The following is a 13,271-nucleotide window of genomic DNA, read 5'->3' on the forward strand; positions in this document are numbered from 1 at the left end:
CCAGTTGTATGGCCACCGCATTTACGTGACATAAATCCCCCGGATTTCTTCCTGTGGGGACACTTGAACGAGCATGTGCACTCTACTCTACTGACGAATGTGGAAGAATTGGTTTCGTGTGTTCATGCAGCAATGCTGCGAAGGGTCCAGAGCTGTATGATCCGGCGGGTTGCTCTATGTTTGGACGTGCATGGAAGTCTCTTTGAGCATCTGTTCTTCTGAGGACAACGTATTCTGTTGTAAAGGCCATGCAGTTATTAATATAGGCATTATTATTGTCACTGGTTGCTAATGCGCGACATCTGAGCACTCATATTATATGTAATAGAAATGAGAAGTAGATGTTGTGTTATTGTACTGTGTTATCGTCTTGAGCATCTTGAAATTGATATTGTTTTTTTAGTTACTCTGTCCTATGACAAGTCATTTGTTTCAAATGTCTATTTCTTATTTGTTAGCGTTACAAAATGTTTTAATTTAGGAAAAATGTGACCTAAGAAATCGTGTGTATTACAGCAGGAAATGTTAGAAAGAAATTAGCAAATAAAAAAAATGCACCCCAACCCAGGATCGAACCATCGACCTCCAACATGCAAACGCAGAACTCTATGCACTGCACTAACTGTACATAATAACTAACATTTTCTGAAAGAGGTAGTTACCATACACTTGGTTACAGTGTTGCCAGATTGCCACACTTTAATGTCCTTTTTCTGCCGGATGTACTCACTGGACGAAATTTTGTGATAGACTTTTTTTTTATCGCTGGCATGTGAGGAGTCGCACTGCGACGCCTGAGAGCGTGAATTACGCTTCACCCTGTATATGCATGTGTATATATAATTCAGCAATGTCCTTTATCGTTATTAGATTAGATTAGATTAGATTAGTACTTGTTCCATAGATCATGAATACGACACTTTGTAATGATGTTGAATGTGTCAGGTTAATAAAAGATGTCTATACAAGATATTACATTACACAAAATATTACATGACACTTAATATTTTTTGTGGGAGTTGGGGAAATTACCCACTTACTATATCCAAAAATTCGTCTAATGAGTAGAAGGAGTTGCCATTAAGAAATTCTTTTAATTGCCTTTTAAATGCTATATGGCTATCTGTCAGACTTTTGATGCTATTAGGTAAGTGACCAAAGACTTTTGTGGCAGCATAATTTACCCCTTCTGAGCCAAAGTTAGATTTAACCTTGAGTAGTGAAGATCATCCTTTCTCCTTGGGTTGTAACCGTGTACACTGCTATTACTTTTGAATTCGTTTGGATTGTTAATAACAAATTTCATAAGTGAATATACATATTGTGAGGCTACAGTGAAGATCTCTAACTCCTTAAATAAGTGTCTGCATGATGATCTTGGATGAGCTCCAGCAGTTATTCTGATTACACGCTTTGTTCAATGAACACTGTTTTACTCAATGATGAGTTTCCCCAGAATATGATCCCATACAAAAGCAGAGAATGAAAGTAGGCCTAGTAAGCTAATTTACTCAGACGTTTATCGCCAAAATTTGAAATGACCCTAAGAGCATAAGTAGCTGCACTCAAACGTTTCAGCAGATCCTCAGTGTGTTTTTTCCAGTTCAACCCCTCATCATTGCATACACCTAAAATTTTGAATATTCTGCCTTAGCTACCGATTTCTGATCGAAGTCTATATTTATTAATGGTGTCATTCTACTTACTGTGTGGAATTGTATATACTGTGTTTTTTCAAAGTTTAATAAGAGCCCATTTGCAGAGAACCACTCAATGATTTTCTGAAAAACACCGTTTACAATTTCACCAGTTAATTCTTTTCTGTTGGGTGTGATAGCTATACTAGTATCATCAGCAAAAAGTACGAGCTTTGCATCTTCGTGAATATAGAATGGCAAATCATTAATATATATTAAGAACAGCAGAGGGCCCAAGGCCGATCCATGCAGCACCCCATTCTTTATTGTTCCCCAGTTTGAGAAATCACCAGTTTTTTGCGTATTATGTGAACTGCTTATTTCAACTTTCTGCACTCTTCCCGTTAGGTATGATTTAAACCATTGGAGCATTGTCCCATTCATACCACAGTACTTGAGTTTATCTAGAAGTATTCCCATGATTTACACAATCAAAAGCCTTTGATAGATCACAAAAAATCCCAACGGGTGACTTCTGGTTACTCAGAGCATTTAATATTTCATTAGTGAAAGTATATATAGCATTTTCCATTGAAAAACCCTTCTGGAAACCAAACTGACATTTTGTTAAAACTTTATTTTTACAAAGGTATGAAGCTACTCTACAATACATTAGTTTTTCAAAAATTTTGGATAAGGCAGTCAGAAGAGAGTTTGGGTGGTAGTCATTGACATCAGATGTTTCCCCCTTTTTATGCAGTGGTTTAACGATGGCATAATTCAGTCTATCTGGGAACATACCCTGCTTCAGAGAGCTATATGTGGCTAAGAATCCCACTTATTTCTTGGGAACAAGATTTTATTATCCTGATGGAAATGCCATCAATTCCATGTGAGCTTTTATTCTTGAGAGAGTTTATTATCTTCCTAATTTCAGCAGGAGAGGTGGGTGGAATTTCAGTTGTATCAAATGGTGTGGGTAAGACCTCTTCCATTAACTGCCTTGTTTCTTCTAATGAACATTTAGATCCTATTTTCTCTACAACATTTAAAAAATGATTATTCAAAATGCTTTCGACTTCTGGCTTGTTGTTTATCAAGTTTCCAATCGCTTCGATGGTGATGCCATTATCCTGTACTCTTGGTTGCCCTGTCTCCCTTGTAATAATATTTCAAATTGTTTTGATTTTGTTATCGGAGGTATTAATCTCAGACATGATGCACATGTTTCTGGACTTTTTAATAACCTTTCTTAATGTAGCACAGTTTGGCTGTTTCTGGGTAATTACTCTTTATTGTTGTTGGATACAGTTCCCTTTTGTGGTTACAACATATTTTTATTCCTTTAGTAAACCAAGGTTTTTTGCATGGTTTCTTATAATTAGATTTAACTACTTTCTTGGGGAAACAGTTTTCAAATACTCTTACAAGTGTATCATGAAATAAGTTATATTTTAAATTAGCATTGGGTTCCTTGTACACCTCATCCCAGTCTAACTGCTGAAGATTTTCTCTGAAATTTCTAATTGTTGAGTCATTAATTGAACGCACAACTTTGGAGGGTAGTTTTGAATTACTGAATGGAGCTATGTCATATACTGTAACTTGCTGAGCATCATGATCATAAAGCCCAATCTCAACAGGACAAGAATTTATGTTTTTAAACCTGTCTTGGTCTATAAAAGTGTTATCTATCAATGTGCTGCTGTCCTTTACTACCCGAGTAGCAAAATTAATGACAGATCTCAAATTGAAAGAACCGAGCAAGACTTCCAGGTCATTCTTCCTATTACACTCTTTCAGTGAATCAACATTGAAGTCCCCACAAATAATAATTTGCTTTCCCCTACCTGACAGATAGCACAACAAGGCATCCAAGTTTTCCAGGAATAAATGAAAGTTCCCTGAAGGGGACCTATATACTGTTACAATTACAAAAGAGCCCTCCTTCAGTTTAAGTTGACAGGCACATGCTTCTATATGTTGCTCTAGACAAAGCTTTTTTGTATCTAAGCTTTCTACACAGTGATAACTTTTGACACATATGGCAACTCCTCCCTTCACCTTATTCTCTCTACTCATATGTGCAGCTAGTTTATAACCACTGATATTTACTTTTTCCATATCAAACAAAATGTGCTGCTCAGACAGGCATAGTATATATATTACATTACCAGATTCAATGTCATCTAAACGAACCATGAGCTCATCTACTTTATTCTTCAATCCCGGAATATTTTGGTGAAAAATGGTAACATTATTACTATTTCTCTGTTCTAAAAAATAGAGAAAAATATGAATATTCTAGTATTGTATTAGAACCGAAATGGTAAACAATTAACATCATTACAGAAGGGAGTCAGATACACAGGTACATATGTATGTGTTGCTGTTACCACATGCTCCTGTCAAAACTCAGTGGTACTGTTTTTGATATGGTGTTAGCTGGGACCATTCCTATGGGTACTGGTGTTGTCATTCGAATTATGGTTTTAGAACTGAACCAAGAATCCAGTGAGAAGAAGAGAGAGCATAAATGTTGGATTTGGGAGAAATTTTATTCAGAAATACTCTAGTACCATCAGACAAACTGCCGGCCGGTGTGGCCGTGCGGTTAAAGGCACTTCAGTCTGAAACCGCGTGACCGCTACGGTCGCAGGTTCGAATCCTGCCTCGGGCATGGGTGTGTGTGATGTCCTTAGGTTAGTTAGGTTTAATTAGTTCTAAGTTCTAGGCATAGTGCTCAGAGCCATTTCAGACAAACTTATAATGGAGATACCGCTCATAAACAAAAACTCATTCAGGAATTACTTTTGAATAGTACAGGCAATTTCGAGTACTTCTTGAGCTGCAACTCAAGCTCTATCAAAAAATACAATACTCACATAACAAACGTAGTCGTAGCTCAAGTAAAACTAGAACTTACACTTCGATATTTGACATCTGGCGGTTACCTGTCATTTTTCCAATATTTGTACCACATTCTTACAAGTACAATTTCAGAGTTCTTGTATGATGTATTGGATGCTATTCATGATCCCCCAGAGACTCATTTAAACCTAATATTACACCCCATAGCAGTTAAATAAGAAGCTAGATTAAAGTTATTTTGTAGCGAATTCTGGAGTTATGATTTATGAAAATGCACTAAAAGACACTGTAATGTAGTTGATGAATTCCATTATTAAAAGCTATACTCAAGCTGAAATTGTATTGCCACCAGAAACTTTGCTACTTCGTTTCTCAAATCCACTGGGAAACTGTTTAAGAGCATTGAAGTTGCTAATACCTGTGTATGTTGCCAGCATTGCATTAATTTTCATCATTTGTAGAATTACGTGAACTGCTGTGAAACCACAAATCAGTTTCAGCAACTACTCTATAATATTTGCTTACTCACACAAAAATCCTTCAATGCATCATGTACTATCATCACCTAAATTAACCAATATGTGCCTGTAACTGCAATAGCAAAACACTGAACTGCCAGGAAATGTAAATGTAGAAAGTTTGTATTGTGTATTTGTTAAAATAAGCACCATGCTGACTTGGTTCAGGACACATACACTATAGAATAAAGCAACACATACCATACTGTCACGGTAGTTAGTACTCACCATACGTAATGGAATCATACTCCACATCAGTCTGTCATGATAGCTGTGCTGTTACCATACTCCATGTAATGATCATTTTTTTGTGTTGGCTTGAGTACATGTATTGCATTATTTTTTCGTGTTTTCAGATCTATATAACTTGTATATTAAGTAAAGGGTAGGATATTTTTCTAAATACACACAAAAGAAAGTAATAAGGTTTTTAAGTGGGCTATAATTTATTTTATTTACAACTATACAGCTGTACACAACTTTCAGAAATCAGTCTTTTTGTGTGCAAGTTTGTTCTGCAGATGGACAATTCTTAAATTCTTATAATGCTTCAACAGTTTGTTGCATTCATTGATTTAGGCATTATGAATGTTTCTTGGACAAACTTTTACAATACCCAGTATGTAAATCGCAACTGGGAACATTTTTGGTACTGTGAAGCACACACACACATAGCAAAACCAATAACACGTAAAATCAAAATACTGCGATGGTGCTTCGAACTTCAGCCACAAGATGATTGTCGAGTTGCGTTAATCGGTGGCGGGGGAACAAATGTGGCGTTACAACGTTAAAGCTACTCTAATTTTAGCGACGTGGCTAACGGTGGGTCACTTGAGTGGCGCCGCAGAAATTTTGGTGTTTCCACATGCAACTTCGGTGACTACACTGCAGTGGCGGCCAAGTGGCGTCACTTTTGCTGCTTGTGGCAATGTGGTTTAATGTAATATAAATTGAACAATTGGTTTAGTAGGTACCAGTCTTCGAATTTCTTGTTGGTTGTCATTATTCTCATGGATTGTTCTAGTCGTATAAAAGAAATACGGGACTCAGAACTATTACCCCAGAAGACGAGGCGATAATAACAGTGCATGGTAGACAAGTTTCAAAGTATCTATGTTTGTGACTTCTTTTATTGAACTCAGTAGTAAACAGTGTTTGCTGAGCATTTTTGTTAGTAGCTCGGAATATACTTCCAGTTTAGTTTATACTGTTGGAGAATTCAAGAAATTTGGTGTACTGTTCGTTAATAGTTCTGTTTATGACATTATGAGTTCGAAGCTTACACTTTATTGTGTGTTTCCCTCAAACTAAGATTTTGGATTGGGATTTTTCTTTCAAAAAACATCGCTGTCACCAAATATCCTGCATTCGTTCAATAATTCTACGTCTTCGACTCGAGACCGTACTTGACCTATTCCTTTTTATACAGGCATATTGATGACGTAAGAAATTTTTCATCGATTATTTTAAGTAGATTATCTTTTAAGTATTATACTACGTATGCATTTTATACCACTTTTTTCTTTCTTCTGGTATGTGTATCTTCCAGTATTCGCTGGAGTATTCGCTCTCTGCTAGTTACGTTAATGTAATAATAACTCTGTTCCATTAATACACACGTGTCCGATGTGTGTACGTGTGAAGATGCGAAGTAGCAAGATATGAAAGTCTCTGGTTGGGTTGCGTGTAGTAAACAAATAGAGACTGAGGGAATATTTTTGCGAAAATAACAATGGAATTTATGTATAGAATACCTTTTTATGTCTTAGAAGTTCCTAACTTAAAAATAAAACGACCGTCATGGTTTCATCAACCTTCTGCTATGGTTATGTTTTCTCTTGTGCTGGTGTCTTATTTTCTGGTAACCGGAGGTTCGTTTTCGGCTGACAGACTTTAATGTGTTTTAAAAAACCAGCGCATTGTTTATCGTTATTCAAACGCATTATCCCTTTTCAGGTATTATTTATGACGTAATTGTTGAACCGCCGAGTGTTGGGTCGACAACAGATGAACATGGTCACTCGAGACCGGTACGTATTTCACAATAAGATTTTTCTTTCTTAATTCCGTATATCAGCTTTGCCTAAGTCATGGCCTTTTTATGTTTGGAATATGTTTTTTGTTTCTGTAAATGTAGGCATTTTTTCTGTTAGAAACGTTATTTCGTTATATCAGTTGAGCAAGTAAATTATGCAACTAAAATGTTGATTGCACTGTGACACTCATGAGGGAAGCATAGTAGGATGCAGAGCAGCAGAAACAAATTTTTCTGGATTAGATATCTAATTTAAAAGACGTGCAAGCTGTTGAAGAAGCAGTGTAATACTGAGGAAAGTATTGTGTGAACCTCTGAACAAATGCTACATTATTAAAATATGGTCAAAGTGTAGTGATGGCGAAAAAGGTGTTCCATTAGTTTGGCTCTTCTAGCGCAATTCCACTCACGCTTCCTCTTTATAACTATGGCAGTTGATGCAACACTGCATGTAAGTACTATGTGTTTTACTTCGCATAATATACTGGCAAATGTTTCGCAACTGTTCGAACAGACTAAGGAAAGTCGCGTTTGGATCATTGGCAATCATTTCTTATGTGATCAGAGCGGCACTTAGTATGTTTGTTGTCAATTTTATGCTTTAGGCAAGCTGCATGTGGTGTTTGCAAGTATTCCTAAATAATGTATCTCATAGTGTTACAGTACACAAATAATGCCTTTCCAGATCTGCCCTTTGTCTTTATTTTGTTTGTTATGACTTTACATCCATCTACTGCAGCTAAAATGGCTCTTTAAACTTGTGCATTAGTAACAATGATGGCTGCACTTTCCACAAGCAGTCTTTCTGTTAAATAGCTGTTCATGTAAATTTTCTTTTAATTTAAACTCGTTTTGCTTTCGTCTGTACAGGCAGTTGGATGCAGTATTGGATGTAATTTTAGGTGTGTAATGTTTACCTGTTCCAGTTTTTTAGTTTAACTCACCACGTCATGATCGACAAGGAAGAGAGTAACTCACTCACATTGTAAATTTTATCATCAAATGCAATGTACAGAGGGTTATGGAATGTCGATGTAGATGGTGGACTGCAGATATATGGGTGCAAGGGCTGAAGTTGTGATTGAGGGGAGGACACTTCTCCGCTACAAGGGTGACAGGATTAGGGAAATTATATTGAGTTGCTGTTTATATTAGTCATAGTGTTCTTGGGCATTGTTAGTTTAACAAGTTGAGTGCCATGAGGCTGGTGGTAACCATAGCCGCACCTCGCTCGTGACATCTTGTGCCAACGGTGGCAACAGCAGTATCTGACACTGTGTTGCCTGGCGGTGAAACATCCATCACTATGCACGGGCAGTCAGCATCTTAATGTAGAAGCTAAGCTCTCTCAAGCTGTTACTTGTTTGTTTCTGTAATTTCATTCCTAAGTGCGATGTGTCGGATGTTACTCCGATAATATTTGGCAGCAATCATACTTTGCATCTCATTGCATGCAATTCATTAGGGTTTTTGAATATTTGTTATGCTCCACAAAATTTAAGCTATATTTGAAAGCTGGTATTCCTAGTCTTATTAAAACACCATTTTTATTTATTAATTTATTTTTTGTTAGTCCGTAAGCTGTTTTAATACACGTTTTGCTCTGCTATAATAACATATACCTCTTTTATTCTACACTGTTTCTCGAGGCTCATTCTGATCTTCAGAATGACTCAGATTTACTGTGCACAATAGATTGATTGCATCATCAACATAGTGAAGATAAAAGCCTCAAGAAACAACCAGTGAATGATATCAGCAACAATATGACAGCATTACCAGAACAAAAACTGACAAACAGTGTATCCCTGGGAACAGGGGGTCCTGGGTGGGGATGGTGTTATAACTACATAAAACACACAACTCATAAATTAGCATTTTCATTGGGGAATGTGCATTGTAGCAAAAGAAATGTTACAATCATTAGTTTTGCCAACTAACAACTAAACTGTGATGGCTTTTTGTTTTCTTGGTATGATTTATTATTGGTGAGCATTAAGGAGTACAGCAGAGTTGTTGATCCCATTTCGTGCAGAATATTTGGACGACCAACACAGTTGGTCATCTTCAGGTATGGTGAACTGTCCTAGACATATTTGCTGCCTGGACTCAAACCAGATTGTCATATATTGTTGATGTCACATCACTGTTTATAGTCAGGCTTAATTTCTGGTGGCCTGTAGGCCCTTCAATGCTCATTTGCATTTCAGAGCCTGCAGTGTTGTTTCATAAAACACATTCTTGCAGTGTTCCCAGCTTTCGTGAATGAAATGGCTACCAGGATCTTCATAAAAACTTAATTTCAGACCCCAAGCCTCCGTCGTGTTTTATTAGGTTTTTTGACATCTTTATTTCAGCACAGACAGACATCTCGCTTGTGCTGTCCCACAAATGTGGCATTTTCGCGATTGGTACTGGTCTCATCATGTTCCATTTCGTGACTATATTCAAGACAATATGTGGTGGCAGCAGATTTGCTTGGTTGTTTTTGTCAGATGTCTCACTGATTTCCCTTGCACATACCTTCAGTTGTCCTAATAGCCTGCCACACATAGTACATGGAATGAGGTACACCCTGGTTTTTGGAGACCTAAATCATCTTAAATCATAGAAAGAAGACTTTTTGTCTTTGTTGAGACAAGTGAAATGTGCCCATAGGAGTCTGCCAATCTTTACACTGATTGAGGCTGTGTAAGGCAGATATGCGATTTGTAGGTTTTCTTTTTCTGCCTCAAACTCTTCAACATGATTGTGACTGCAACACCCAGTCAGTTTGTTGAGCTGTGTATCCATTCCTTTGGAACACTGTTGGTAAGTGTTAGAATTCTTTAGCATGGCTTTTCTTTGTCTGCCAGTTTTTGACCCCTCGGGTTCAGTCTTTAACAGGCAATTTCTTTGTGGTGGATGGTAATGGCTCGAAGTGTGGAGATGTCAGGATGTGTGGGTTTTCTGTATTTTGCTTGAGGGATCCATTTGTTCTTGTAGCTAACAAATTAAAAAGCCCCTTGTTCAAGTTCCATCATGAATTATGAGGCTACATATGTCGTAGAAACATGCTGGTTTCAACTTGGCAGATTCTGGTGTGTTTGCTTCAGTGTTCCACGTACAGCTTCACTACAACAAGCTGTAAACCCAACATCACTAAGCACAACCAAATGAACTCTTCCATTGTAACCTAAACCTTGGACTATGCTATGGATCAGCACAAAAAAAAAAAAGGGGGGGGGGGGACACTCTTTACTGGTCAAAGCTGAACGGCAATCATCCTCCGCCCCCAGTAGACCAATTATTCAACCAGAATGTTATTGCACTTGACTGTTTATGAAAACGTGTGGTGATGTTAAGGTAAACAAGTGTAGTGGTTGCTGTCGACACTACATCACACTGTCATTGTTTCAGTTCAGCTGTGCATATGCTGTCAACCTTGATTATATGGTGACTCAAAATATGCCAACCGAAGCATCCTCACTGCCAGGTGCCTTAATATTATGGTCCACTAATATACAGGTCTAATAAAGAATTTCATTCAAGCCAGCACCCCTAAAAACTTAACGAAGTAGGGCCTAATCTAAACAAAACACATTTTAATGACGTGTACCTCTCAGCCATCATCTATGCATCATATGACATCAAGTTCAGATAGTGTACCAATGGCTTCTGTTGTTTACTAGAACTGATGGCACTCTTTTGCTGCATGCTGTGAAGCTGTATTATTCAGTTATGAGATATGATTCATAGATTCTTTTGTACTCTAAAGAAATCACATTCCAAATTTCTTCTGTCACAAAGAACTAATTTTATTTTTCTCTAATTCAAAGTTTTCTCGTGTTTACAGAGTCACGCATATTCAACACTGTTATATACATTTGTTTTATATGTGTAAATTTGTGTAATTGTATTTCTCATTAATGTTGAAACTGTTATTTAACAGGTTGCCTTCATGCCGTACCGTGTAAATGGACAGTACATAATGGAAGGATTAGCATCCAGTTTTCTTTTTACAATGGGTGGACTGGGATTTGTTGTGTTAGACCATACGCACAGTCCATCTACGCCAAAGCTCAATCGGATACTTCTAATATCTGTTGGATTCTTGTGCATTCTTGTGTCATTCTTCACATGTTGGATATTTATGCGCATGAAGTTGCCGTAAGTATATTCCTTCTTAATTTCATTTCGCTAATAGAGATTCATACTTTATTCTTTACAATAATAATCTTTATTAACAGGAAAAATACCATGATATAGGATATAATATGTTTGTATAGAAATTGCTGTAATTCAGTTCAGACAATTGTGCTCCACAAACACATTTTGTTTTACATGCTGTTGTAGTCTCCTGTCAAGTGACTGGCCTGATACAGCTCTCTCTGCTAATCTACCCTGAAGAAGTCTCTACATCTCTGAATGATTACTGGAACATACACTCCTTTGAACCTTGATCTCCTCCTAAAATCGCCCTCCACCACCGCTCTCTCTCTCTCTCTCTCTCTCTCTCTCTCTCTCTCTCCCTCCCTCACCTTTGTTATCAATTTTTCATGCTGCCTCGTGATATTTCCTATCAACCCACCCAGTCTTTTAATCAAGTTGTGCCACAAAGCTATTTTCTCTCCGATTTTATTCAGCACCTTTTATAAGTTACTTGATGTATCCATCCAATATCCACCATTCTTCTGTAACACCACATACCAAATCTCTTATTCTGGTCTTGTGTGTATTGTCTGTAATTCACTCCAGTGTAATGCTACACTGCAGATGAATACTTTATGGAAAGACATCCAAACCTTGAAATTTATATTTCATATTGGTAAAGTTCTCTTTTTCTGAAAGTTCTCGTTATTGCCAGTCTGCATTTTATATCCTCTGTACCTCAGCCATCATCAATTATTTTACCAACCAGGTAACAAAATCCGTCTACTACTTTTCATGTCTCGTTTAATAATCTAATTCCTTCATCTTTGTCTGAGAACTCAAAATTACACAAATTAAATACTTTTAGTCACCATGTGAGTTTGAGCTCGTGAAAATTTGCGTAAAACTCACTGTAAAAATCTGGATATGTTTGGACTGTGCAAACTGGTTATGGTAATAAACATCTCATGATATATTTTTCTTTACAGGGGATACCTGCAATCATAAAGAACATAAAAAATATTTTTGAAGATAAGTGAATTGTGCATTTTACAAAACTGGTGATTTTGTATGGCAATCATTTTCTATGTGGATTTATAAAGAGAACACATTAAAACATGTTTAATAGTAAACTAAATGAAAGAACTTGTATGAATTATTATTGGCATGGATTTTTCAGCCTGTGCCATTTAACTGATTATATTATCACTTACCTGGGAAGGAAAATACCTGTTAAGTTGCTAAGGTATATAAATGGCGTAACAGCGATCATGAATAATGTACATAAACATTGAAGTATAAGGTGAATCATATATCAGTCTGGCTTGAAAATAATGAGTTTAAGTGTGGCATGAACACATTTCACAAATGAGTGGTGTATTTGAGATATTAAAAATTAGACTAATTGTGTCTGAAATGGTTTTTGGAGTGCTAAAATCCTGCCTAAGTCCCTTTGATAACCTTAATCATAATGCAAATTGTTATCCTTTCATAATGATGCTTGGAAAATGGCTGTAATTCTGTTTTAGGTGATCTTCATTATTACATATTTTGAAGAGAATAATTCTATAAATAAATGAACATTTAAAGTTGTGCCCATCATGCCGTAGTACTGATAAGATGTAATACGAGTGTATGAAAATTAAGGCAGCTTAGGAATAACGTTTGTTAAATAGTTTGTCAGTTTCTACTTGGTGTATCATGTAACAGAAGGAGTGAGTTATATAGGTTCCAAGAGATTGTCACCAGGCTGAAACGATACAATACTGTTAATTGTTTGAACTCACCCACTGTTTATAGAATAATTCTTGTTTCTTACACATTCAGGCAGCCTATAAAACAGAAAATAATGAATTTCTACTGGGTGCAATACGGCTGAAATATTTTTCTGATACTAAAAAGGAGTTGTTTTGTTTTAGCTGATGTTTGTGTTTACTGTTGCACCTAATTCTTTGGTAACTGATTCCTGTATTCACAGAAACGAACTGCAGAGTCACACAGTGTGCTTTTTGCCATTATTAACAAAGCATGTTCCGCATTTCCAAGTTTTCATTTACATTTTACCTGTAAGGCCAC

The 13,271-nt window shown here is 36.7% G+C and overlaps 1 protein-coding gene across 1 annotated transcript; it reads left to right on the forward strand.

Annotated features, from left to right (window-relative positions):
• Positions 1–6,632: 6,632 nt before the first annotated feature.
• LOC126263100 (oligosaccharyltransferase complex subunit ostc-B) lies at positions 6,633–12,612 on the forward strand. Its single transcript, XM_049960109.1, has 4 exons — positions 6,633–6,900; positions 6,986–7,059; positions 10,996–11,213; positions 12,185–12,612. Exons 1-4 carry the CDS (start codon positions 6,762–6,764, stop codon positions 12,201–12,203), a joined length of 450 nt encoding a protein of 149 aa, XP_049816066.1. The 5' UTR covers positions 6,633–6,761; the 3' UTR covers positions 12,204–12,612.
• The last annotated feature ends 659 nt before the right edge of the window (positions 12,613–13,271 follow it).

This window comes from Schistocerca nitens, chromosome 6, assembly GCF_023898315.1.
Source record: "Schistocerca nitens isolate TAMUIC-IGC-003100 chromosome 6, iqSchNite1.1, whole genome shotgun sequence".
NCBI classification, from domain to species: domain Eukaryota; kingdom Metazoa; phylum Arthropoda; class Insecta; order Orthoptera; family Acrididae; genus Schistocerca; species Schistocerca nitens.

Coding starts and splice junctions, on each gene's coding strand:
- LOC126263100 (XM_049960109.1), top strand. CDS start 6,762: ATGGAATTTATGTATAGAATACCTTTTTATGTCTTAGAAGTTCCTAAC. Junction 6,901..6,985: donor TTATTTTCTGGTAACCGGAG/GTTCGTTTTCGG, acceptor ATCCCTTTTCAG/GTATTATTTATGACGTAATT. Junction 7,060..10,995: donor AACATGGTCACTCGAGACCG/GTACGTATTTCA, acceptor GTTATTTAACAG/GTTGCCTTCATGCCGTACCG.